The 27718-nt window shown below is 37.4% G+C and overlaps 1 protein-coding gene across 5 annotated transcripts in view; it reads right to left on the bottom strand.

The window, feature by feature from the left end:
- The window catches only part of LOC137627624 (E3 ubiquitin-protein ligase TRIM33-like), a 139475-nt gene that overhangs the window by 53813 nt on the left and 57944 nt on the right, over positions 1 to 27718 (bottom strand). For 2 of the 5 annotated variants that reach the window (XM_068358721.1, XM_068358722.1), the window contains exons 9-11: positions 21268 to 22027; positions 13235 to 13454; positions 2867 to 3004 (exon numbers count right to left, since the gene is read on the bottom strand). In XM_068358721.1, the coding sequence (XP_068214822.1) occupies positions 2867 to 3004; positions 13235 to 13454; positions 21268 to 22027 (1118 nt within the window). The remainder of the gene's footprint in view (positions 1 to 2866; positions 3005 to 13234; positions 13455 to 21267; positions 22028 to 27718) is intronic. The other 3 variants (XM_068358723.1, XM_068358725.1, XM_068358724.1) reach the window with 2 other exon arrangements.

Raw genomic sequence — 27718 nt, 5'->3', positions numbered from 1 at the left:
GTACAGGGTGGTTTTAGAAGAGGTAGGGGTTGTATGAGTCAGATTTTTACAGTTAGGCAGATATGCGAGAAATATTTAGCAAAAGGTAAGGAGGTGTATGTTGCGTTTATGGATCTGGAGAAAGCATATGATAAGAGTTGATAGGGAAGCAATGTGGAATGTGATGAGGTTATATGGAGTTGGTGGAAGGCTGTTGCAAGCAGTGAAAAGTTTCTACAAAGGTAGTAAAGCATGTGTTAGAATAGGAAATGAAGTGAGCGATTGGTTTCCGGTGAGAGTGGGGCTGAGACAGGGATGTGTGATGTCGCCGTGGTTGTTTAACTTGTATGTTGATGGAGTGGTGAGAGAGGTGAATGCTCGAGTGCTTGGACGAGGATTAAAACTGGTAGGCGAGAATGATCATGAATGGGAGGTAAATCAGTTGTTGTTTGCGGATGATACTGTACTGGTAGCAGACACAGAAGAGAAGCTTGACCGACTAGTGACAGAATTTGGAAGGGTGTGTGAGAGAAGGAAGTTGAGAGTTAATGTGGGTAAGAGTAAGGTTATGAGATGTACGAGAAGGGAAGGTGGTGCAAGGTTGAATGTCATGTTGAATGGAGAGTTACTTGAGGAGGTGGATCAGTTTAAGTACTTGGGGTCTGTTGTTGCAGCAAATGGTGGAGTGGAAGCAGATGTACGTCAGAGAGTGAATGAAGGTTGCAAAGTGTTGGGGGTAGTTAAGGGAGTAGTAAAAAAATAGAGGGTTGGGCATGAATGTAAAGAGAGTTCTATATGAGAAAGTGATTGTACCAACTGTGATGTATGGATCGGAGTTGTGGGGAATGAAAGTGATGGAGAGACAGAAATTGAATGTGTTTGAGATGAAGTGTCTGAGGAGTATGGCTGGTGTATCTCGAGTAGATAGGGTTAGGAACGAAGTGGTGAGGGTGAGAACGGGTGTAAGAAATGAGTTAGCGGCTAGAGTGGATATGAATGTGTTGAGGTGGTTTGGCCATGTTGAGAGAATGGAAAATGGCTGTCTGCTAAAGAAGGTGATGAATGCAAGAGTTGATGGGAGAAGTACAAGAGGAAGGCCAAGGTTTGGGTGGATGGATGGTGTGAAGAAAGCTCTGGGTGATAGGAGGATAGATGTGAGAGAGGCAAGAGAGCGTGCTAGAAATAGGAATGAATGGCGAGCGATTGTGACGCAGTTCCGGTAGGCCCTGCTGCTTCCTCCGGTGCCTTAGATGACCGCGGAGGTAGCAGCAGTAGGGGACTCAGCAGTATGAAGCTTCATCTGTGGTGGAAATGTGGGAGGTTGGGCTGTGGCACCCTAGCAGTACCAGCTGAACTCGGCTGAGTCCCTTGTTAGGCTGGAGGAACGTAGAGAGTAGAGGTCCCCTTTTTTGTTTTGTTTCTTCTTGTTGTTGGCTACCCCCCAAAATTGGGGGAAGTGCCTTTGGTATATGTATGTATGTATAAAATGAAATATTTCTTGTAAAAAAATTTCTTTAAAGATATATAATGATAACAGCAGATATGGGGGAACTTTTATTTTGGGCAAGACTTTCAGACAAAATTTTCGAGATAATGAAAATAATTGTCAGGGGGAAGGGAGCTTCCTTTGGCTGTGGGAATAAAAATAGTAATTCCTATATATAAAAGTATTTCTTTGTACTTATTCATCTCAGCTGTGCATAGGCGAATTCCCGAGTAAATTCTTTACAATATTACCAATCTGGATGACCAAAGATGGCCGCTAAGTGAATAAGAAGGGTGGAATGTACAGGGGACTACTGTAGTGAAGAATGCATGGGAGAATTTTACAAGTTCACCATTATTTTGAGTAACTATGCGTAATAGAAACATACTGGATTATTGAAGAAGAAAAAAAAATGCTTTTGAAATATATACAATAATCATGTAAACAAATTGGTCAATCATTAACTATAAGTAAATTATCTTTGTTAAAGTAAAATAAAAAAAAAAATTCTATCAAACTTTTGTAATGGACAATCTAAATCAAATAAGTAAACATAAAACTCATTTCTCTTCCAAGTTCACATACAGGTGCTCAATTTGAGGACTCTCCAGTTAACACAAGATCACAATCTCTCCTGAAAACCAATGATTCTCGTACAGACCGCAATAATGTACCCTTGGTTATGCACTCTCCTCCACTGTAAGCAATTGCATATTTCCTGACATTTTGTTTTGTTATCACTGTAATATTCAAAACAACTATATCTTATGAAACTTTTAATTTTCCCATACTCATCAATCGGTTTATATTCTCCATCATTTTACTGTCTATACTGATCATTGTGATCTATGTAAACAATGGTTTTATGATATAGAAAGATTTTGAGATAAAAAGTTGCCTTTGAACCAAGACTGCTAAAAAAAATAAAACTAATAAATTTGAAATAAAGAGCATTAAAATGTTAGTTTTGGACTAGATACTATTTCATTAAAAATGTAAGAAAAAAAAAAAAAAAACTCATCTGACAATACATGTGAATGTAGAAAAAGCACATATAGGTACACATAAAACATTCAAAGTATAACGACTAAAAACTTGAAAAAAACACAGGCTTAGCCTGATTTTTCTCAGTCACATGTGAGAAATATACAAACGTAAAGAAAAAGAAATTCACGAATAAGTGTTGTGCATTACATAACACCAAAGAATCATAGCAACATATGAAAAATAAAAAAGTGCAAATAGCGAGATAAAAGTGCTAATAGCAAGAACCAGAAACCAACCACGCATCCCATAAAAAGAAAGGAAGAATTACCATCAGTACATGTAAAAAACCAACAAGTAAACCTTTCACAACGGACATAAAGTTTTCTTAATAGACACACAAGTAAATGGAATTACCAGTTCTTTTCTCTTTCCTAGATTCTGGCGTAACAGTAGGCACAGAGTCGACAGATCCCAAGTCAATTGTTAGATCAGGAAGGCTGTCTTCACTGTCATGACTGTTATCCTCTCTACTCTTCCTAACTCTATCATCACCTGAGGAGAAGAAACTGTTTAGAATATCTAAAGATTATCTTCGACTTAATCTTTAAAAATGGTCTCACTAAAATACCTGGTTTGAAAAAAACAAAAAACATTCGACTGCACTCATGTTTCTAAAGAACCTAATATTCATATAATTGATTTAATTCACTTTTTCTTCTTTCCTGAGACACTCATGATCCTTTTAAACTGCTAATACTTCTTGTAAGATGCAACAATCCTTATACATCACAACAGTTGTTAAATCACTGAATGAAAAAAAAAGGATAAAGTTGTATGTTTTCACACAATTCAGCATCATTAGCTCTTCTTAGGGAAATGAGCTTTTAATAGATTAAAATATAATACTTCTACCAAACTTTTCAATTATCATATGGCAGTGAAATTAAGAACAAACTGTTCAATTATCAAAACTCCTATGGGGCTGGCCACATTATATACAGTTAGGTACAGGATTCCCTGTCACACCTTGCTCTGAAGAAGTGCACCTTGTCACACCCTTACAGAGCATCAAGTAACCAAACAGATAATGTAGGGAGATATGGCAGAGGTGGTGGGCGGGGCTAGACACAAAAAATCGCCACGCCGTAAGGGTGTGACAGTGTGCCCTTCCTCAGAGAAAGGCGAGTCAGAAATTCCTGTGTCCAACTGTACATCCTATGATTAAGTGATTGGCTCCATTCTATATGGTGTGCTTCACGTGTATAATAAATTCTCAAAGCATGGGAATGACAACTTCATTGGAACTAAATATTTTTCTAGAGTCAAAGCACTTCCTTCACTTCTTTATGATGTCACATTTACTCGGAGGCAAATTCAAAAAGGAAGACACAGCGTTATGTTTGTGTAAGTGGAAAGGGGTGCTAAATTTCAACATGCAACTTTCAAATTCAAGTCACAAATGCTATTTAATAAAAGATTACATGAACAGAATTTTACTATTAGATCCTATAAAATTCTTCAATAAAGATTCAATGTTTCAAACAGATTATGACACTACGGTTTCCATTCTATGAAACCTGACTTATTGAGGTTTCTTCTATTCATAGATTAAGATAAATACCAATATATGAACTGTATAACAGACTATATGCACACGAATATTATATCTCAAAAACAGAATCAACACAACAGAGCAATTATTTTAGTGTGATGGCCAGCCTTGTAAGAGTCTGAAATCTTGACTTAGTGGTCTAGTTAAACTACCAAATAATAATGAATAATAATTATAATATAAAGCTTGTACTTGCACAAAAAATGTAAAACTGAAATGGCTTACTACAAAAAAAAGTATACCCATCATCAACTTTTATTCTTTTTCAAAAGAATTTTTTTTATATACAAAATTAAAACTGTAAAACAAATCTATCACCAAAGCCTTTCGTTGATATACTGTAAATCTAAGTTGCAAGAAAATAACTAAGTCTTTAAAAGGTTCTTGATTCAAAGAATGTAAATTAACAAGACTGACTAGCAGGACACAGACCCTTCAAACAATGAAGGTTCAACAACATTCTAAACAAAATAGGGCAACAGCACACAAAAGACACCACTTCCACACAAAACCACAAAATGTAAAGGATAAATATAATTAAAGCATTAAAAAATAATTGATTGAACACTGCTACTCACATGTAACATCTATCCATGTCCTTTCTTGGTGAACATTCACCCTGACCATTAATTGTTTTTCTCATACTGTACACCATTTATATGCTGCTCCCCTCAGAACTGTATCTTTTAACTCCTTAAGCAGCTTAAAACTCAGTATTCACTGACGTGTAGATACAGTAGACCTATATGACCAAACCTCAAAAGCAAGGTTTGGCAACTTGTAGTCTATGGACACACTCTATCTGGGCTACTTATGATCAGTCTGATAAAATCAAACATCTTGAAAGATGTTTTGGTAGAAGTAAATCACAAAATTTACCTACAGTACATATAGACAGTAATACAATATAAGAAGTGATAAAAACTCAACTGTGGATTGTTTAATCTATAAGCAAATGTATATCACAAACTCCTCATTCTATTGCGGGTTTCTGAGGGCCAATACATTATATATCTTAAAATTTCAACTTTTCTTGTGTATGTAGTCCTTTTTTTGGGCCTAAATATCCTTACAAAAAAATTAATAAATAAAAACACAGTAAAGTATTGCAATATATAACATTAGATAAAATATACTGTATTAAAACAAAAATGCGTAGAGTACCATAGATGATATAAGAAGTTGTGCAAGTATGTATATGGAAAACAGAACTTGGAAGGTGTGACTTAGTTTGCCCAGTTGATTTTGTACATGGCACACTGTTGGCCATTAGAGAACACATGACTAATCTGAGTGCACTGATAAGGTGTACAACTGCAGGATCACTCTCCAGCCAACTGCAGCATTCACTACACCACATTGTCCAGTTTGCTTTTAGGCATATATACACAATACTTCTCGCCATCTTTGTGTTTTGTGTGGTGCTTTTTTTTACATTTTTGTGTAAAACTGTAAAATATTTTCAAGAACTACGATGCCAGCCAACCATCCTGCACTGGCAGTGTTCCCCAGCAACACAAGATGACTTAACATAGCAAAGATGAGATTCCTCAACAGGTTCAAAGATGGGGGAAGTTATGCGGATGTAGATTGTCACACATGACAGCAAAAAGGTGGTAAGTTCTCACAATAAGCCTATAATAATTATTGAGTCTGCATTACCTCTTTGAATCAGTGACTGCACTGGTTGCTAACAACATACACTACGCGAGAAGGCTTATTATTATCATCATTATTATTATAGCTAAGCTTCAACCGTAGTTGGAAAAGCAAGATGCTATAAGCCAAGGGCTCCAACATGGAAAAATAGCCCAGTGAGGAAAGGAAATATGGAAATAAACAATATGAGAAGTAATGAACAATTAAAATAAAATATTTTCAAAACATTAACAACATTTAAACAGACATTTCAATAAATAAACTATAAACAGACTTTTGAAGTTCTACTAATTCAACTACCCAATTAGGAAGATCATTCCACAACTTGGTCACAGCTGGAATATAACTTCTAGAATACTGTGTAGTATTGAACCTTATGATGGAGAAGGCCTGACTATTAGAACTAACTACATGCCTAATATTAGGAACAGGATAGAACTGTCCAGGAAGATCTGAATGTAAAGGATGGTCCGAATTATAAAAAATCTTATGCAACACGCATGATGAACTAATTGAACGATAGTGCACGGGATTAATAGCTAGATTAGGAATAAGAAATTTAACAGTAAGTTCCTGTCAAACAAATTAAGATGAGAATCAGCAGCTGAAGATCAAACAGGAGAACAATACTAGAAAAAAGGTAGAAAGAAAGAATTAAAACAGTTCTTCAGAATAGATTGATCACCAAATTCTTGGAAGACTTTCTCAATATGCTAAGTTTTTGTGCAATTGAAGAAAACGCAGACCTAACGTGTTTCTCAAAAGTAAATTTGCTGTCGAGAATCGCACCTAAAGTTTAGTCATACAAAGTTCAAAGAAACATTATCAATGCCGAGATTGGCATGATGAGCCACTGTCCTTGACCTACTTACAATTATACTTTGGGTTTTGTTAGGATTCAACTTCATACCCCATAATTTGAATCATGCACTAATTTTAACTAGATCTCTATTAAGGGCTTCAGCAACCCCCGATCTACATTCAGAAGCTGGAAATAATGCAAAGAGTAGCATCATCTGCATATTCAACACACTTGTTTTTTAGACCAAACCACATGTCATGTGTATATAGTATAAAAAGTAATGGGCCAAGATTACTACCATGAGAAAAACCAGATATCACATTGCTATACTCACTAATGATACTAAAAAAACAACCCACCCACTCCCAATTGTTTGAGTTTGAAAACAAGGGCCTCATGATCAACACTGTCAAAGGCAGCACCAAAATCAAGGCCAATCATACGAACTTCCTGACCGCAATCACAGGATTTCTGTACAACATTGTAGATTATAAGGAGGGCATCACATGCTCCAAGGCCTTCATGAAAACCAAATTGCAAACTAGGGAGCAGATGATTACCTTCAGCAAATCTATTAAGATTTTGCCAAAAGACGTTAAAAAACTTTACATAATACATGATTTTACGGATGGCTGTGGCAACAACCACTATCTGGATCATCTACAAAATTTCCCACTAAACCAACCTAAATTAATGCCAGCAGGGCCTGTTTTGACAAATTTCAAAGGATGTTCAACTTTAAGTGTGTCCTTGCATAAAGAAGCTGCCTCTGCTGATTGATTTAGAGTTCTCTGGCATTCTGACATCAAAGGTCATTGACACCGATATCATTTGATATGAATAAATAAAGGAATATTCAACTTAAAACCATGAAAGTGAAGATGTCCTTATAAAACTTAATTAGTTCTATGAAGATCTACTTCCGAAATAAATCTAAAAAATACTGCTAGCATAGTACAACACATCCCTGCCCAAGAATCCTGGCAAGAATGAATCTGCCATCCTTACCTCGAGCCTCAAACAGATATCTATTTCTCAAAGTGCTGCAAGTGGGGCATTCGGTCAACAAATGACACACTGTCAAGGGTACCAAACAGTTGTCACAATATGGCTCGAGTTGGTCAGTCAGCAGAAACTCGTGTGTCAACTAAGTGTGACCAATGCAAAAATGACAAAAGAATATGTCTCCCACTTTTGGGGCATCATGTTATACCTTAAATGAGATATAACATTCGTTCTCCCATTTTCAGGCATCACATTCGTTAATATTCTCATCTCATTTCCAAATAAACTATCCCGATCCTGTTGCCAACTATTATAAAACAAATGCTTAATGCTAGGTAAAAAATCATTACAGAGAATGGATACCTTCAAGGTAGCAACTCAGCTGCAGCATTCTTTGTCAGTAAATCTGCCTTCTCATTTCCACACACACCTTTGTTTGCCGAAACCAAGCAACATCGAACTGATATTCCTCTCAGTCCATTAATACAAAGCCACTCTAAAAATATTTTAAAAGCAAAAGCATTACTAATAATGCCTCTGCTCACAAACCATCATTGAGGAAGGTGCACAAGTTTTCAATACGGATGAGACTGGCCTTTTTTTAGGCGGCGGCGGCCAGAGCCTACAAAGATTGCCTTCCACTTACAATGTGTGGAAATGTGCTTTCCACTTACAATGTGTGGAAATGTTGTGAGATTTGTGATAAGGCCGGTGATTATTTACAAGTGCCCTCAAAAACAAAAATAAGAATTCAGCCTTTGGATCAAGGCGTTATTCATGTTCTTAACGGGCTCTAAACTTGAAACTCCCTGCCACACCTGGTCAAGGCAATGGACTTCTTGCAAGAACTACTGGCAAAGTTACACCATTACATCATGCCTCCAAAGCTTTAAAAAAGCCATAAAGGTGACAAAGAATGAAACACTCAATGCCAGCAGAAGAAATTGTGGCCAGAAGGGGTCAACAACTATAAATGGATTTACATATGACAAAATCCACCATTCAGCAATAGATCAGGCAGTGAGGTTGGTTAAATTTCTAGAGGGCTTCACTGATATAACCAGTGACAACATAAATGACCTGATCAAAGCCCATTCAGATCCATAATGGATGAATATTTGACATAAATGACAAAGTCAGCAAGTGAGAACGAAGAACATGAGGATCCAGAGGAAATTATCTTATGACTGGAATACCTCTTAACTCTAGCAATAATGGATATAAAAAATTCCGAGAACTACAGATTATCAGAACCCACAGATTCATGTACTGTATTGCAGTTCAGAAATCCAACATACAGAGCCATGGAATTCTATGAAAACATCCTTATCCAATAGAAATGGTAGAGTCGGTAACACCTGATCACTCTGTTACTCATCGACAGAAGAAAAAAAAAAAAAAACAACCATAGGTGCTTGCTAAGCAAAAATTAAAGCTACTATGCGCTTGACACCAACAAAGATATTGCAGCCTGTGACAAAGCACCGACTGAAGTGGTGCTTTCAGAACAGCAGTACTGTAATGCTCTTCTTTGCAGTGCTGTACATTTACCTCACCATTGTCATCATCTACTGTACATCATCATCATCAACAACCAAGTTTAGGTAGAGATCTTGACAGGTAAGTATTCTGTTTTTAGCATTTTCTTTAATAAGTACAGCTGTCTATATTATAGAAGTAAGTTTTAGCTTAAACAGTGTTCAGGAGTGTAAAAGGGTATACGAGTTTAGGAAGAATTTATTAAAAATTAATATATAGAAAAAGATAAATTTTAAAAAATAATGAAAAAAAATATATCGTACAGTAGTTTCTACTCCAAGGTTTTTCACTTATTGCAAGGTGTGTGTGTGTGTGTGTGTGTAACACCTGCAACAGCCAAAGGATTACCGTACCTCATTCAGGCCCTCAAAGAGAAAGAGGATTTCCATGAAGGTATCATCCAAAAAGAGGCTTTATTCCCTCAAAAGTTACTGCTCAAGGAAGATATGCGCATGCTTTTTCTTTTTTAAGATATTCCAAACTGTTTTTCCCTTTGAGGTAATTCACTGTGGGACAGCTGATTATACATGTATCCTGTCTAATAGTCTACTGCTACATCAATTACTCTGAGGAATAATCATGGCAGTATAGGTCTTCCATCTCCTGCACTCAGTGTTATTAAGAGAGGATTTTGGTGGTACTCATTCAATTCCAGAGCTCTCCAGGAAGGTACTTTTAGTCTCAATTAATCATTCTAGAATCATTAGCAGCTCATTCCTTCCCTCAAAAATTGCTATTTGTGCTATAAGTACATGGTTTCTAGTGCAAAAAATATAAAGTTTTAAAAATCAAATCCTTTTTCATACAACCCCATTCCATATAGGGGTAAAAAATTTGTTGTAAACACCTTTTCTAGCCCCTTACAAATTGGACAACACAAAAGGAATGAAGCTGTGTATTTATCTAAGCAGGCACAATGCTACAGGATGCTCAAGTGTTTACTCTAAAGGGAACTGGTAAATCTAGACAATCAAAGACTACCAATGTGGGAGATTCAAGTGATGGCTTTGTACAGTATGTGAAAAACAATTTTTCCCCAAATTGTTATTTACATCAAAACTATAAGAGATTCTTTTTATTGAAATGTCAGAAAAACATAAAATTTTCAGTAATATTCTCAGGACATCTTTAATGAAATTTCTCCTGAGCCTTTCTCTAAAATTAAACATATGGGGAGAAAATACATACAGTATGTTCTAATAGGTTCAACATCTTAATTCAAGAAAATATGCAATATCAATTAAAACAAACAAAAGACAGTAAAAACTTGGTAAAATTTGAATCAACACTTTCAATTGTAAGGAATAAAAATGCAGAAAATGGGAAAATATGTAATGGATAACTCCACAAGCTCAACTATAAACAATTCTAAGCATTATTATCAGATTCCATGTTAGTACAGAATAGTACATGTCTTACATTACAGTACTTGTATCAAATGCATGCAACCACTACATAAAATACCAAGAATTGAGATGTACCAGTAAAATAAGCACTGAATAACAGGAGCAAAGCAGGACTATTGCTTTCCAAACATTACATTCTTTAACATAACTAGCTACAAAGAACTACAATAAAGGTAAAAATATTTAGGAAAAAAGGGTATGATGCCAACTCTTATTTATCATGACCTTTTCATCATCATACATTTACCTTTTTTTTTTCTAATCTACACTACGTTTCCATAACCTACAAACTTATAAAGCAACTCCAACCTACTTCCTACTTTACTAATTTGCAGTAATCTTATTCTGGATGGATAACTTTTAATTTAGTTTACCTTATATATAATTAGGATTTTAAATAATATCACCGCAGGAAGTTCTTCAATTTATGATATAACTGTTTGGATTCACTAATTCCCCTTTCCTTTGACAGAATTTCTCTTACGGACTGAACCATATAGGGTATCCTACTTCCTGTGCAGGGATGCCCACTTCCCTTAGCCTCCTCAAATTTCAAGTACAGTAAATGAAGTGCATTGAGTTTCTTTCTTCTTTCCCAACTATATCATGATACTCTCACTATTACTATCTATGTTAAAATTCAAACATACAGTCTTAGCGCACCCTAGCCTATCCTATGAACATTACACAGAAAATTCTCTAATACAAAAGAATAATGGTTAAAATATTTTCTTTCAGATATTTTGTAGCACTTTCTAATGGTGTAAATATAGGGCAGGGGAGAACTGGATTTATGAATTTGGGCCATATGGCTTGGGATTAGGACCATGCGGGAAATTCAGCAACAAGGTGAAATTTGAGAGAATAACCCACAGTTACAATATGAAGTAGATTTTAAAGGTTAGACAGAATGATGGAAAGGAAGTGGGAATATAATTAAATTAGAAAACTAAAAAGTGGATATAGCTGGGGGTTAAGAGAGGGAGAGAAGACCATAAATGCCTACAGTACACCACTTGAGGTGACTCAATGGCTCTAACCCCCTATGGGACTTACATCAAGGAAGTGGGATATTCAGTACTGTATATCTACATTTCAGCCCTATTATGGGCTTATAGGTGAAAATAAAACAATATATGGCTTTGTTCCAAATTTCAAAAATGACAAATATGTTGATTCATTAGGCCAAGGAGAAATGTTAATCTATTGCCCGAGCTGGATTACATAATAATTGATGTAATGACGATAGAACAGGTCAATCATTGACAGATGGATTTCATGATTTCAGAACGTTGTTAGTATAGATAATAAAGTAAATGATGATTAAAAATGTAATCAATGACATATCTTGAAACGATAAAATGTTTAGTAGGATAACAGATTAATCATTTGTAAAAATAAAAACTGCAAATTTTAGAATCTATCCCAATGAGCCTAAATACAATCAATTACTGTATCAGACAATCTAACATAACAGTGAATTAAACAAAAACATCGGCCAAAAGTACTCAAAATACATTTAGATAATACCCTAGCATCCTTTACTTCTTTAAAATCCTTTAAATCTAAGTAGGCTTTAAATGATAAAAGATCCTGACAAAATTTAAGAACCCCTTTTTTTCCAAAAACATACAGTTGTATAAGTTGAAAGAATAAACATTCAGCATTTAGTTTTGACTAAACTGCCTCATACAAGGATTGGGTAAAGCATCTGTGAGTCAAACAAGTGAGTATTTTGTAGAGAAGAAAAAAAAAAAAAGATTAGCCACAATGAAGCTATTCCATTAGATAAAATAATCCAGCAATCCTGGATACCAAACTCAATTCCACATTTCAACATGATATAAAGAATATTCTTTGCAGTCAAAACCTGAGAGGGTGAGCATAGATAAAACCCTTTTACTGATACATATCATGTCACGGAGAGAGATGTACCACTTAGTAATTTAGTAAATGCCTGGAAAATAAATAAATACGTACTATTCTTTTATTACTTCATTCATTTTAGGAATATTAGCCATACAGCTCAGACTGGGGCCCAGGAGCCCATTCAGTAGCAAGGTGCAAGTATTGTTAAACGAGATTGCACAGCGAGATCGAAGAAAAGAAGCAGAAACAAAGATAAAGCAGAAGGATAAAAACCAGGGGCAGTTATGGGCTTTACGCGATGCTATGAAAAACTCATAAGTAAAATCTAAAGATGTATTGAAGGCACTACTCATACACCAGGTAACCTTTGATTAAGTCAAATATTTTAGTAAAAAAGGTTACACAAATATGTTGTTGGAGTTATCATACCATTTTATAAGAATTCATGTATCAACAGGATACCTCACAAAGAAACAGGTTAATATGCAAGAAGTATAAGGCTTCAAACTTAATTGACTGAGAGAGTGCATACTTTCATTTGTTTATCCGGATAATTTTTTTATTGATATTTATATCCCAAATCTAAAGACAAATTCTCTCAAATGACATGCAGGACCAAAGTGAAAGTCCTAATGTATACACCATATGGTCTTGATGACTTTACCTATCACCTTTCTACACCCATAAATTTTGAAACATTGTATTAATAGTAAACTCTAAAATAACAGAATCATAACTGTGCATGTTTTCTCTTGCTCTTCTATCTATTCTGTGATTTTTTTTCTCATACAGCTTCTTATTATTCAAACCTTTCTTTAGTACTTTCCTTTTCTTAACATTTAGTCTTACAACAGTTTTACATGCAAAAGAGAGAAAATACATGAACTTACCATTTTCAGTTATTCTTAGTCTATCTTCCGCAGATGGACTAGAAGAACTATCAGCTTGATTGGAATTAGGCAAATGGTCCTCTCTGCTTTTCTGCTCAATTTTCAATTTGTCATTCGTTAAATCCGGCAACAAGTTAGACGAGGCAAGTGCAGCCAGCGCTACAGAGACGGATGGCGCTAAATGACCACTTTTAAGTTTGTCGTCTCTTAAGATGGAGTCCTACGTGTGAAAACAAATATTTAAAATTAAATGAAAGTGCTAATGAAGCATATAAACATAACCTTGGCATATATTTAACAAATATTCATTAAGCTAATATAAGATAAAATAATCTAATAAAACAAATTGTATGAAAATAACAGCAGGGCTATTTCAATAACCAGAGACATAGCATTTTGTTTACAATCCACCTACTTCTTACAAGATACCAGTCCAATACAGTATTATTAACCTGTTTACAGCATGTAGTTCAGTTAGCAAAAGCAATGATGTTAGAAGCAATTACAGATTAGAAAAGAATGAAATTTCTTGAATACTGAGTAGTTCTGACCCTCACTTAAGAAAAGGCAAGACCAATAGAATGCAAAGGATGATTATAATCATGAAAAATTCTAAACAGCACAAACAATGAGGTAGGTGAACGACAGTACCCGTGTTTACCAATATCAAGCATAAAGAATTTAGTATACCAAGTTTTTGTTCTTTTACATCCAACCTGTTAAGATGGAAGACCAATGCTTAAGATCAATCAGGAGAACAATAGATAGCTCATGCAAAATAGAAAAAATTTAAACATTTCCTCAAGGTAGAAATGTCTTTCATAATCCTAAGGCCTTTCGAAGGAAAAGATACCGATTTCTTACATAATTGAAGAGGTATACCGGATTGGCATCTCTAACATGAATTGAAAACCTATATAGCCATGTAAAATTTTACATGAGTTGCATGTGCTTAAAAACATCGACAATCTAAAGATCTGCCCCCTGCATCCTATACCAAAAATTGCTAGAATCAGTGTCCCTGGCTGTAAAATGTACCACAAGTAAATTCCCCTACACCAGGGCCACACTACTAGTTTTACACAATATAATAATGTATTACTGTATATGAATAAGCACTGCATTTTTATAAAACACACTTTCATTAAAAAACTGTCAATCCTGCCCACATGCACTATCTTTATATAAATATATCTAGAACCTATAGTCTACTAGACAAAAGAAGGATACATTGGCCTGGATTAATTCAATTTGAAGCAGTAAGATTTGGGAAAATATATAGCATTCTCACTGTGTAAGAGCAGCTTACTAGACCCTTCGCTATTACTCAGTTTCCTCACTCAATTCAGTCTGGAATAATGCTGCAAGATCAGTGGGGCTGGGAGGAGGGAACTTACTAAACTTTAGATGGGTTTGCAGCGAAACACTGGTTGAGTTCATAAAACCCAAGTAGCTTCCTCACAAAGTCGCAAGCATACATATGTATTCCTGAATCCCAATATATGTGGGAGTGCTAAGAGGCATGTATGTGGGATTCAAGAGAGCCCTTGGTGACTGGCAAGAGTCCAGGACCCAAGCTCTAATAAGCCTGAAGGTTGCTTACCATCGTGATACATCCAAAGAGCGTAAAGCTAGGTGACTGTACTTGCTATGTATCTGTAGCCTTAGAAAACAGCAATGCCATTCTTAGGATTCAAGTGGGACATCAAACAAGGAATTCTGGAAAGCTGTTTATTAAATATGATCAAGAATAGATCAATGCAGACTAATACAAATCCAACCAAAAGCAAGTTAAATCTCTTAAATAAAATTTGGCTGATGTGAACTGGCAATGCCAGATACCTACAATTAAAATGGAAAAAGAAACAATCTTATATCTAACCACAATAGAAACAGAAAAGGCTTTGATTCTAAAAAAAATAGTTTTTTTATGACCCTGCCTCTTCAATGCCTATTAAAAGGAAAGATATAGACAAGCCAGAATATGAGCAACTAATTGGCTAATGAATAAAGTCTGGACAGTAAAATGTCAAAATAAGGTGTGTCTTCTAGCATCAATTCCAACCAAACAGGAGTCTTGGGAATTTGTACAATTTCTATGCTGTTGGACTGCAGAGAAAAACTATGGATTTTGTAAGGATTAAAAAAAAATTTCCATCCTAAACTAGTGGCAGTAGTAAGGCAGCAACCCCGTAGGGTTGACTTGCGTGGTGCACCAGAGACGTGAGACATTCATACAGGTCTTACAGAACAGTACTTCCAAAGAAAGTTGGAACTGTGTATCACACATTATGGCAAATGGAAGTAGGCTATGTAAATTTCAAGACACAAGGCAAAAGTATCCAGAAAACATTAGAGAGAGAGAGAGAGAGAGAGAGAGAGAGAGAGAGAGAGAGAGAGAGAGAGAGAGAGAGAGAGAGAGAGAGAGAGAGAGAAAGAGAAAGAGAAAGAGAAAGAGAGAGAGAGAGAGAGAGAGAGAGAGAGAGAGAGAGAGAGAGAGAGAGAGAGAGAGAGAGAGAGAGCCTAAAAACTGTAAGGGTATTTAAATTTATTCCACATGTCATATTTGAAAAAAAAAAAAAAAAAGCAGCTCTCAGGCAGTAAATGTCATTACTTTTCGATGTAGGTTAATATCAATTATGAAGACAATAGCAAAAACATTATATCTTATGTAAAATGAATGAATCACATATTTAAAAAGTGTTAAGTACATTCTACAAAAAGTATGGTGACCATGAACACAAGAATAATTTTAGTAATGTTTGCATAAAGAAATATGACTGGTTTGTGCATTATGTTTAAAAGGTCTTGTACTATATTTACTTACCCAGACACTTTTACCAAAATATTCATGCAATTATGAAATTTCACCAAATCCACCTACCACCAACAACAAATAAAACAGTTACATTACCTTAAACTTTCTTACAGATGTTTACCTAATGTATCTTTCTCTCACTGATAGTTCAGTATTACTTAATGGTAAAGTACTTACCTTCTACATTTCAAGGAATTACATTCACTGATTAATTGCACTACCTACGTCTATGTTAATCAGCAGTATAGTAACTGAAGTTGTCAGGCAGAGAGTTTAATCAAGATTAAACACAATCATACGAAACAAATTTCCTTTCTATAAACCATTCTAATACAGTATCTTATAAAACCTGGTATCATTAAATTATCTTAATATGACCTAAAAAAAAAACCCAGTTGTAAATGAAACCTGGACCAATGTAAAAGTTAATGAATAAAAAAGAAAACTTTTCCATTTACTGTAAAACAAGCCTAGTTAGAATACTTTCGATGGTACTCTACTCACCGACCTCAGCCATTCTAACACCTCAAATTTTACATCAAAAGCACATTCAAGAAACATACTTTAATCTTCAATCCAAATACACAATTATTTGAATGTTGCAGGGGGAAAGTAGTTATACTACTCTAATCTATCTATAAAAGCAACCCCTTGAATTAAATTCTTTTGATAAATTCTGAAGGTGCCCTACCAAGAGTTGAGCGAGAATCATGTCCCCCATTCCAATGGGAAATGTCTTCAGCTTTACAAAACCAAAGGGACTTACAAAAGGCAAAGTTAGCTATCTAAATTATCAGAGCTGGTCCAAAATAGATATTACGAGAGAGAGAGAGAGAGAGAGAGAGAGAGAGAGAGGGAGAGAGGGAGAGAGAGAGAGAGAGAGAGAGAGAGAGGGAGAGAGGGAGAGAGAGAGAGAGAGAGAGAGAGAGAGAGAGAGGAGTGTGTGTGTGTGTGTGTTACAAGGATTTTGGATGTCAAAGAGTTTTTAGTCCATCTGCAGAGACTTCACATGCTCATTTGTAGAGCAATTTACTTTAAGCATTTAGAGAGTTCTTGTGATCTTGTCTAACTTATTCTTGAACTTGTCTACTACATCTGCTGGCAGGTTTTTCCAAGTATTTGGTATTTTGTATGTAAAAAAAACTGCCACACTGAGTGGTGTTGTATCTTTTTAATTCCAGATTGTATCCGTAACCTCTGGACTGATTTGTTCTAAGCGTGAATAGATTGTTGTACCTTTGTTATAAAGAGAGAGAGAGAGAGAGAGAGAGAGAGAGAGAGAGAGAGCATCATCATTCTTGCACTCTTAACACGAGAGAGAGAGAGAGAGAGAGAGAGAGAGAGAGAGCAGCATCATTCTTGCACTCTTAACATGAGAGAGAGAGAGCAGCATCATTCTTGCACTCTTAACATGAGAGAGAGAGAGAGAGAGAGAGAGAGCAGCATCATTCTTGCACTCTTAACATGAGAGAGAGAGAGAGAGAGAGAGAGAGAGAGAGAGAGCATCATCATTCTTGCACTCTTAACACGAGAGAGAGAGAGAGAAGAGAGAGAGAGAGAGAAGAGAGAGAGAGAGAGAGAGAGAGAGAGAGAGAGAGCAGCATCATTCTTGCACTCTTAACACGAGAGAGAGAGAGAGAGAGAGAGAGAGAGAGCAGCATCATTCTTGCACTCTTAACACGAGAGAGAGAGAGAGAGAGAGAGAGAGAGAGCATCATCATTCTTGCACTCTTAACACGAGAGAGAGAGAGAGAGAGAGAGAGAGAGCAGCATCATTCTTGCACTCTTAACATGAGAGAGAGAGAGAGAGAGAGAGAGAGCAGCATCATTCTTGCACTCTTAACATGAGAGAGAGAGAGAGAGAGAGAGAGCAGCATCATTCTTGCACTCTTAACACGAGAGAGAGAGAGAGAGAGAGAGAGAGAGAGAGCAGCATCATTCTTGCACTCTTAACATGAGAGAGAGAGAGAGAGAGAGAGAGAGAGAGCATCATCATTCTTGCACTCTTAACACGAGAGAGAGAGAGAGAGAGAGAGAGAGAGAGAGCAGCATCATTCTTGCACTCTTAACATGAGAGAGAGAGAGAGAGAGAGAGAGCAGCATCATTCTTGCACTCTTAACATGAGAGAGAGAGAGAGCAGCATCATTCTTGCACTCTTAACATGAGAGAGAGAGAGAGAGAGAGAGAGAGAGAGCAGCATCATTCTTGCACTCTTAACACGAGAGAGAGAGAGAGAGAGAGAGAGAGAGAGCAGCATCATTCTTGAACTCTTAAGACTATGTAATCTATCTCTAAAACTTCCCAACTTTCAATGCTTTTACTAGCAGTCTCTGGAGAGGGATACATATATAGCATGCACCAAAACTGGTGATACTTTTTCCTTTTTACATCGGACAAACGTTTGTCTTAAGTTACCACCCAGTATTAAAACTTATATTTTACTTTGTAAACATGTAAGTATGAGACAACGTTGGTACATTATTATATAGAATTTAATAATTGAAAAATATTATATCGTTAAAAAAATTGTGCTAGAATATTTCATAACAAAAATTAAATGTTAGCGTGGTACGAATCTCTCTGTCACTGTCAGTTAGACTATTCGTGGAACTGTCTGTCTGGATAGAGGCGAGGGAGAGTGAAAAGGGTACGTCAAGATGGAAAAATTTAAGCTTAGCCCTATACATGTAGTCTAGTGGTAACAATTTATGCATTTGAGATATGAATTCAAAGTTATTTAATTTTACTTGTGTCATTTTGTGTATAAAGCAAAAAGTTAGTTAGGGTTGTGGTTTTGAAACTTGTAAGAAACTATTATAAGCCATAGCTTAGGTTATAGTCAACACTACCTAACAAGGTTTAGTCTCTCAACGGGTTTATTCAAGGAGAGGAAATAATGATAATTAGATAAATAAATGAGGTGGTAAGTTATCTTAGCTATTAGATATATAATTAATTCTACCTGTTATTTACTTTACGTACGGAAGGCTATAATCAGGTCAGACATATTCGCCCACAGCTATTATGTGCAGATTCTACAATAATATGAGAGAGAGAGAGAGAGAGAGAGAGAGAGAGAGAGAGAGAGAGAGAGAGAGAGAGAGAGAGAGAGAGAGAGAGAGAATGATTAATATTTAGCATGATAGTCTAGGTTGTTTATTCCTTCTGGGAATAATACAAATCAATCTATTACCAATATTTTCCTCTAGCAGAGATTCCAAAAGATGCAATGGTCTGTCTACTATTGTGAATGGGAAATGATTATGAAAATGAATGCTTGGTTATAAAAATTAGTCAACTCTTCTTCCTTCTGTGGTTATGTAGCGGGGTCTCCCATCTCCTAGGGTGGCTTTTTAATCTTTCTCCTTCATTGTATTGTTTTAGCCACATATACACATTTGTTTCATCGATTGGTTATGTCTTTATTTTCGAAAATTGGTGAAATACTGCTCAACTAAAGTTATATTTTCCGGTCGCGGTTGGGTAGCTCCAATCATGTGTGACATATGACTATACAAATAGACATACTTTGTGAGACTGTGATTGTGTCACCCGCGACACTGCCACTGTGCCAGTTGATGTTTCATTAGACTCCGCCCACAATGAACTCTCCGATATGTTCTTTACGTTAAATACATTACTATGGTGAGTAAAATGTCAAGACTCATTAAGTAATTACTTCTTTTTTTTAACATAATTTAAGATTATTGGGTTAATTTCTCCATAATGATCAAGCTGATACTGTATTTTGAAAAAAAAATAATATTAATTCTCTTAAATCATGCTTAATAAACTTTATTCTTTATTGAGCAAAGTTTCAAAATGTTTCGTCCCGGGAACCTAGTCTCATTAGAAATGTAAAGAATGTAAGAGTTACTAGTTAGCGACTTTCAAACGAAAATACAGTAACTGAATTCAGGTATCACGAGTTTTGCTGTATACTGAACATTAAAAATACTGCCCTAATGAATCTTTTTAAATAAACCTTGCACCCTTCAAATCCAGTAATTCCAACTCCTTAGTTGAGGTCCCAATCCCTTTTAGAAACAACAGAATGGATGCTTCAAATATTTCAAATTTTTTCTCAAATCTTTCCAGTATACAGTACATAGCATTTGTCTCTTTACTAATATCTTGTATCACTCATCTCTTATACTCTTAGTCTTGTTTACAAAAAACTGTAAAATCTAAATTTTGAGAGATTTATAAAACCATCACTCCATACAGACAAAAGAAATAGTTGGATAAAAAATAAGTAGAAACACAATATGACGAAATGGGCAAAAACGTTCTTATATCGTGTTACATTAAAATCAAGGCTCCTCTTCTGACTTTTAAACTTCTAAGATGGAAAGCGCTTTAACAAAATAACTATTTTGCTCAATGGAGTAAAAAAAAAAATGCACTAATGGCTTCCAGATGCAACCAAATTGGCAATCAACTCAATTTTAAGTATAATTGATTATTCCACTTCTCCACCAAATGATGAATACACCTGTATATTAGAGTACAGTATCGTATAAAAATGTTTCCAATGACCCTAAATCAAGAGATAAAAATTTATTTCCATAGGAAACTCATCAAAATTTCCCCAAGACTCTTCCTTATATAACCTGGTTTGGTTTTAACACTGCAATCTGAACGAAATAAGATTATGGAGCAAAATTTTTTAAAAGGCGCAATAAAAATTCTGTAAAAACAAAAACTACCTAGAAACCTTACTCCACCCTTCAAGTCTCAAAACTTTTATGAGGTTACTTCAATAAGATCCTCTAGTTTTGTAAAATTTCGACCCATTTTTTTTACCACTTTAATCCAACTTCTAATGTAAAGACTCTGTCATAAGTTTAACCGCTTTTCAAAACCCTTCCGAGTTATATAGTGCATTGAAGTACTGTAACAATCATACCAGCCAAGCTATAAGCAAATAACAACAAAACATTCAAGTTTCAAAATATTTCTACTAAACTTTAATCTCCACTACCTTCAGACAACAATCCTGTGTACAGTAATGAGGTTCTTGAAGCCCAAAGGAAACAGAAGGTAATACTGTGCATCAAAAACAAAAACTTATTTGCTGCTCAGGAGTACAACACACTTGTCCGTCCCCCAGATGCTACACGATTCCTTCCAAATATACTCCACATACACATACATAAATACTGGATGATACATTCTATTTGCAGCAACCTCAGATTTCCTTTTGGCACTTACCTGACCCAAGTTCTCGCTTGGGAACTGTCCTTCCTTCCCATGGTCTAGGCTTTCAGAGGGCTTGGGAAGGATTGACCTGTATCCTGGAATCCTGGAGAGGGAGGGTATGTTTGTGGGTATACTGTTGGAGGTGGAGGTATTTGGGGTAGTCGTAGTTGAACTCACCCCGCTGCTGATTTTACTGGCACTACTGGCTCCCAAAACTATCTTGAAAGAGTTGTCTACGTTTTCCGAAGGTATCGAAACGAGAGGAGTGATGCTTTTAGAAGATTCAGCTGTCTGAGGGATATGCCACGACGGCGTTGGGCTCCCACTATCATTCTTGATTTGCGGTTGTGTGCTGTGTGGTGACCCCTGCCGTGAATCGTTTTTTTGTCCTACTCCACTTTGTGATAATATGCTGCGTAAGTTTCCTTGTAAACTTAAATGCTGTTTCTGCTGATTATGGCTATGCATTTGACTCGGGTGAGAGGTTTTCTGCTGTGGAACAGGTGTTATGCTGATTCCCGTCGGCGCAGTTAACTGTGTAACCATTCCTAAAGGATTACTACTGTTGGCCCCAGCCATTTGAGAAAAATTTGCCATCGCTGCAGCTGTAGCCGGATTAAGATTCTGTCGATAAGCCATATTTCTATTGGACTGATCATGGCGTGAACTAACTTGATGCTGCTGCTGCTGTTGATGCTGAAGACGTGCTAGATGAGGATTGAAGGAATTCAGCTTGTATGTTCCACCTGAACCCAAAAGACCTCTCAAATGACTGTAAAGGAGAAAAAAGAACTAAGTATTCATACAATCACCATAAACTAATACATAACTATACCCTCATTACTCACTGTCCTTTCTCCTCCAATTAATTTTAGTAAATTCTATTCAAAATAAATGCAAATCCTGTTAAGACAGCTATCATAGGAATACAGTAAAAAAAAAAATATATATATAATAGTGTACAATATTATATATCTTCATATGAGTAATGATAGTATCAAATTATATCATTTATTTCTAGTTCAAAATCCTAGCAAACTTAAAGAAATTTCTTAACTAAATGTATTTCACTTGATTTTATATCATCTACACCATTACTTTATTTTAAAAACTTGAAAATCTTCCCCCCCCCCCCAAAAAAAATTACAACAACAACAACAAAGTATGAGTCATCATCATCGTAGCTGTCACTCAATATCGAGTATTGCTGTATCATAGACTTTAAGTTCTCAGATGAGAAACTAGCCCAATTCTAGAATCAAACACACTTCCATAGAGTGGGCACACATTATCAGCAGGTAGTGGAAGTTATGGATTTTCAAGTCTAGTTGATGATCTTGCTTTTTTTTCATCACTCTCCTGTTTACGTTTTCTCTGGAGTACTTGAATGCCTTCTTTTATTTTTGCCCTTCAACCAGTGCGGTCATGTTCATCTCTTTCCAAGGTTTTACAACTGATGTCATATATTTTCATATTTGTCTTCAGACAGTCCTTGAAATGATTCCTCTGTCAACCCACTCTTCGGGTTCCTGAATGGATGTGTCTTCATTCTCAACATATGACCAGTCCATCTTAATTGACTCCGAGGGATAAGGGCTTCAATACTTGAGCAATTTGACTCTTCTAAAATGCTGCTGTATGTTCGACGATTTAACCAACTGATAATGAAGAGTACGAAGGACAACCAAGCAATAGACCATCATTTTGGTTAAATTTCTTAGATTGCGGTTTTCAAATACTTTGGATCATAGCTTCCCTAAAGCACTGCTAGCACATTTTATGCAGTGCTGTATTGGATCTGACTATCAATATTTATATCTGCTAAAATATGACTACCAAGATAAGAAAATTCATGGGTGTTTTAAAGGGTCTCATTATTTAAGATAAGATTTCCTAATTTGCTGTTTGGTGTAGGCAACTAAAGGAATTGGGTTTTTCGAACATTGATAGATAGCACAAGCTTGGAATAAGCACCAGCAAAGGCATTAAGGATTCTTTGAAGATCAAGCTTCAGTTTGGGCACATATGGCATTATCATCTGCTTATTGTAATTCAATAGGAGTTGAAGTTTTGATTTTGGTTCTGGCTCTGAGGCATCCAAGGTTGAAAGTTCCTCCATTTATTTGATATGTAATTTATATATCTGGAGGGAGCTGATCCTTTATGAGATTTATTATAGCAGCAATGAGTACAGAAAAAAAAGATGGGAGCCACCCACATCCTTGTTTTACACCATATTTTACTGTGAAAGGTATCAGCAGTTATCATGAAAGTTTGAATAATGACCACATTAATATCAACTCCATTAAATTTGAAAGCTTAACACCAACAACATTCAACAGTACAGCAGTGACTTCGGCTAAGGAGTCTTGTTTGATAGTACTGAAGTTATAGAGAATATGGATCAAAACTAAAGGCAATAGGAATGTCCAACAGTGGGTAATGTGAGGGAAGTACTTGTTATGATTAAGAATAAAGTACTGTACTTCAAAGGCTGTAGGAAATGATGGCAATTTAATAAAGCTGAATATTTTCTCTAATGAATATAAGCTTCATTATAACTTTATTGTTGAACACTGAAAATACTGAAGATTTTGAAAATATTTCTTTTAATGTACCTGTGTTTAGTATGGGGCATATGAGGGGAGTGGGCAAGGGGTAACTTGTAAAATGTTATTTTTATTAATAAAATAAATTTTTGAATATACTTACCCGATAATCATGTAGCTGTCAACTCCGTTGCCCGACAGAATTCTATGGAGGGATACGCCAGCTATCACAATACTAGAAGGGGGTGTACTTACCAGCGCCACCTGTGGCCAGGTACTCAATCATTTGTTGTTGACACCTCCTCAATTATTCCTCGGTCCACTGGTTCTCTCTGGGGAGGAAAGGGAGGGTCGATTAAATCATGATTATCGGGTAAGTATATTCAAAAATTTATTTTATTAATAAAAATAACATTTTTCAATATTAAACTTACCCGATAATCATGTAGCTGATTCACACCCAGGGAGGTGGGTGAAAACCAGTGTACATGATTAAAGGATAGCTAAGTATCCCAAATTTCATATAATAGTTATCTCAAATAACAATGAAATAATAAGTACCTGGTAAGGAAGTCGAATAGAACCGTTACTCTGCCTTTTATTTAAAGTTCGTCTTCCTTACTGAGCGCAGCGTTCCTCTTGGAGGCTGAATCAACCCAAAGGTGCCAAAGTACAAGGGGTTGCAACCCTACTAAAGGACCTCTACCAAACCTTTAACCCAGGCGCTTCTCAAGAATGAATAGACCACCCGCCAAATCCAAGGATGCGGAAGGCTTCTTAGCCTACCGTAACAACCATAAAAACAACAATAAAAGTATTCAAGAGAAAGGTTAAAAAGGTTATGGGATTATGGGAATGTAGTGGCTGAGCCCTCACCTACTACTGCACTCGCTGCTACGAATGGTCCCAGGGTGTAGCAGTTCTCGTAAAGAGACTGGACATCTTTCAGATAAAATGATGCAAACACTGACTTGCTCCTCCAATAGGTTGCATCCATAATGCTCTGCAGAGAACGGTTTTTATTAAAGGCCAACGAAGTAGCTACAGCTCTTACTTCGTGGGTCCTTACCTTCAGCAATGCAAGGTCTTCCTCCTTTAAGTGAGAATGTGCTTCTCTGATCAGAAGCCTTATATAGTACGAAAGCCCATTCTTGGACATGGGTCTCGAGGGTTTCTTGATGGCACACCATAAGGCTTCTGACTGTCCTCGAATAGGTTTAGACCTCTTCAGATAATATTTGAGAGCTCTGACAGGGCAAAGAACTCTCTCTAGTTCGTTACCTACCATGTTGGAGAGGCTAGGTATTTCGAACGATCTAGGCCAAGGACGTGAAGGAAGCTCGTTCTTTGCTAGGAATCCAAGCTGAAAAGAACATGTAGCTGATTCGGTTGTGAAACCAATGTTCTTGCTGAAGGCATGAACCTCACTGACTCTCTTAGCTGTTGCAAGGCAAACGAGAAAAGCAGTCTTGAGGGTAAGATCCTTGAAGGAAGCTGACTGGAGAGGTTCGAACCTAGAAGTCATAAGGAACCTTAAGACTACGTCCAGATTCCAGCCTGGAGTGGAAAGACGACGTTCTTTAGACGTCTCAAAAGACTTGAGAATGTCTTGAAGGTCCTTGTTGGAAGACAGGTCCAAACCCCTGTGGCGGAGGACTGAGGCCAACATGCTCCTATACCCTTTAATCGTAGATGTTGAAAGGGATCTCTCATTCCTAAGATGAAGAAGGAAGTCAGCTATTTGGATCACAGAGGTATTGGTAGAGGATATTGAATTGGCTCTACACCAGCTTCGGAAGACCTCCCACTTAGACTGGTAGACTCTACGAGTGGAAATTCTTCTAGCTCTGGCAATCGCACTGGCTGCCTCCTTCGAAAAGCCTCTAGCTCTAGCGAATCTTTCGACAGTCTGAAGGCAGTCAGTCGAAGAGCGTGGAGGTTTGGGTGCAACCTGTCTACGTGTGGTTGACGTAGAAGGTCCACTCTTAGAGGTAGAGTCCTGGGGAAGTCGACTAGCCATTGACGTACCTCTGTGTACCATTCTCTTGCAGGCCAAAGGGGAGCAACCAGCGTCAGCCGTGTCCCTTCGTGCGAGACGAATTTCTGCAGAACTTTGTTTATAATCTTGAACGGAGGGAATGCGTACAGGTCGAGATGGGACCAGTTCAGAAGAAAAGCATCTACATGAACCGCTGCAGGGTCTGGAACAGGGGAACAATAAAGCGGAAGTCTCTTGGTGATGGAGGTGGCAAACAGGTCTATGGTAGGTTGACCCCACAACGTCCAAAGTCTGTTGCACCCACTCTTGTGGAGGGTCCATTCCGTGGGAATGACCTGATTCCTTCTGCTGAGGCGATCCGCTGAAACATTCATATCGCCCTGGATGAACCTCGTGACCAGTGTGAGGTTTAGACCTCTTGACCAAATGAGGAGGTCCCTTGCGATCTCGTAAAGGCTCCTCGAATGGGTCCCTCCTTGCTTGGAGATGTAAGCCAAGGCTGTGGTGTTGTCTGAATTCACCTCCACCACTTTGCCTAGCAGGAGGGACTTGAAGTTCAACAGGGCAAGATGGACTGCTAACAGTTCCTTGCAGTTGATGTGGAGTAATCCTTGTTCCTTGTTCCATACTCCTGAGCATTCCCGTCCGTCCAAGGTCGCACCCCAGCCCGAGTCCGATGCATCCGAGAAGAGATGAAGATGGGGGGTCTGGATGGCCAATGATAGACCCTCCTTGAGAAGAAGATTGTGCTTCCACCACCGGAGAGTGGTCTTCATCTCTTGGTTGATAGGGATAGAGACTGCTTCTAGAGTCGAGCCCTTGTCCCAATGAGCTGCAAGATGGAATTGAAGAGGGCGGAGGTGGAGTCTCCCTAGCTCGACAAACAGGGCCAGAGATGAGAGGGTCCCTGTGAGACTCAACCACTGTCTCACTGAGCAATTGCTCCTCTTCAGCATGCTCATGATGCACTGTAGGGCTTGGTTTATCCTGGGGGCCGATGGAAAAGCCCGAAAATCCCGACTCTGAATCTCCATTCCCAGGTACACAATGGATTGGGAGGGAATGAGTTGAGATTTCTCTATATTGACTAATAGACCTAGGTCTCTGATTAGATCTAAAGTCCAAGAGAGGTTCTCCAGACAACGACGACTCGTGGAGGCTCTCAACAGCCAGTCGTCTAGGTAGAGGGAGGCTCTGATGTTCGATAAGTGCAGGAATTTCGCTACATTCCTCATCAGATGAGTAAAGACCATAGGAGCTGTGCTTAGGCCAAAACACAGGGCTTGGAACTGATAGACAACCTTTCCGAAAACGAATCTCAGGAAAGGTTGGGAGTCTGGATGAATGGGAACGTGAAAGTATGCATCTTTCAAGTCCAACGAGACCATCCAGTCCTCCTGTCTGACCGCTGCTAAGACCGACTTGGTCGTCTCCATTGTGAACGTCTGCTTGGTGACATACTCGTTGAGAGAGCTGACGTCCAGCACCGGTCTCCAACCTCCTGTCTTTTTGGCTACAAGAAAGAGACGGTTGTAGAAGCCCGGGGATTGATGGTCCCGGACTATAACCACTGCCTTCTTCTGCACAAGTAGCGACACCTCCTGTTGCAATGCTAGCCTCTTGTCCTCTTCTTTGTAGTTGGGAGAGAGGTTGATGGGCGATGTGGTCAGAGGCGGTTTGAGGCAGAATGGAATCCTGTAACCGTACCTCAGCCAACTGACAGACTGTGCGTCTGCACCTCTCTTCTCCCAGGCTTGCCAGAAGATCTTGAGCCTGGCTCCTACTGTTGTCTGGAGAATCTGAGAGTCAGTGCTTTCCCTTAGATGTCCTGGGTCCTTTCTTAGACTTGCCCCTGTGAGAGTCTGGACGGGAGCTTCCTCGGCTGGGGGCTCTACCACGAAAGGGCGGTATGAAC

This window comes from Palaemon carinicauda, chromosome 35 (assembly GCF_036898095.1).
Source record: "Palaemon carinicauda isolate YSFRI2023 chromosome 35, ASM3689809v2, whole genome shotgun sequence".
NCBI classification, from domain to species: domain Eukaryota; kingdom Metazoa; phylum Arthropoda; class Malacostraca; order Decapoda; family Palaemonidae; genus Palaemon; species Palaemon carinicauda.
Note: the sequence above shows the minus strand (reverse complement) of the source record. Positions and strands in the feature narration are given on the sequence as shown.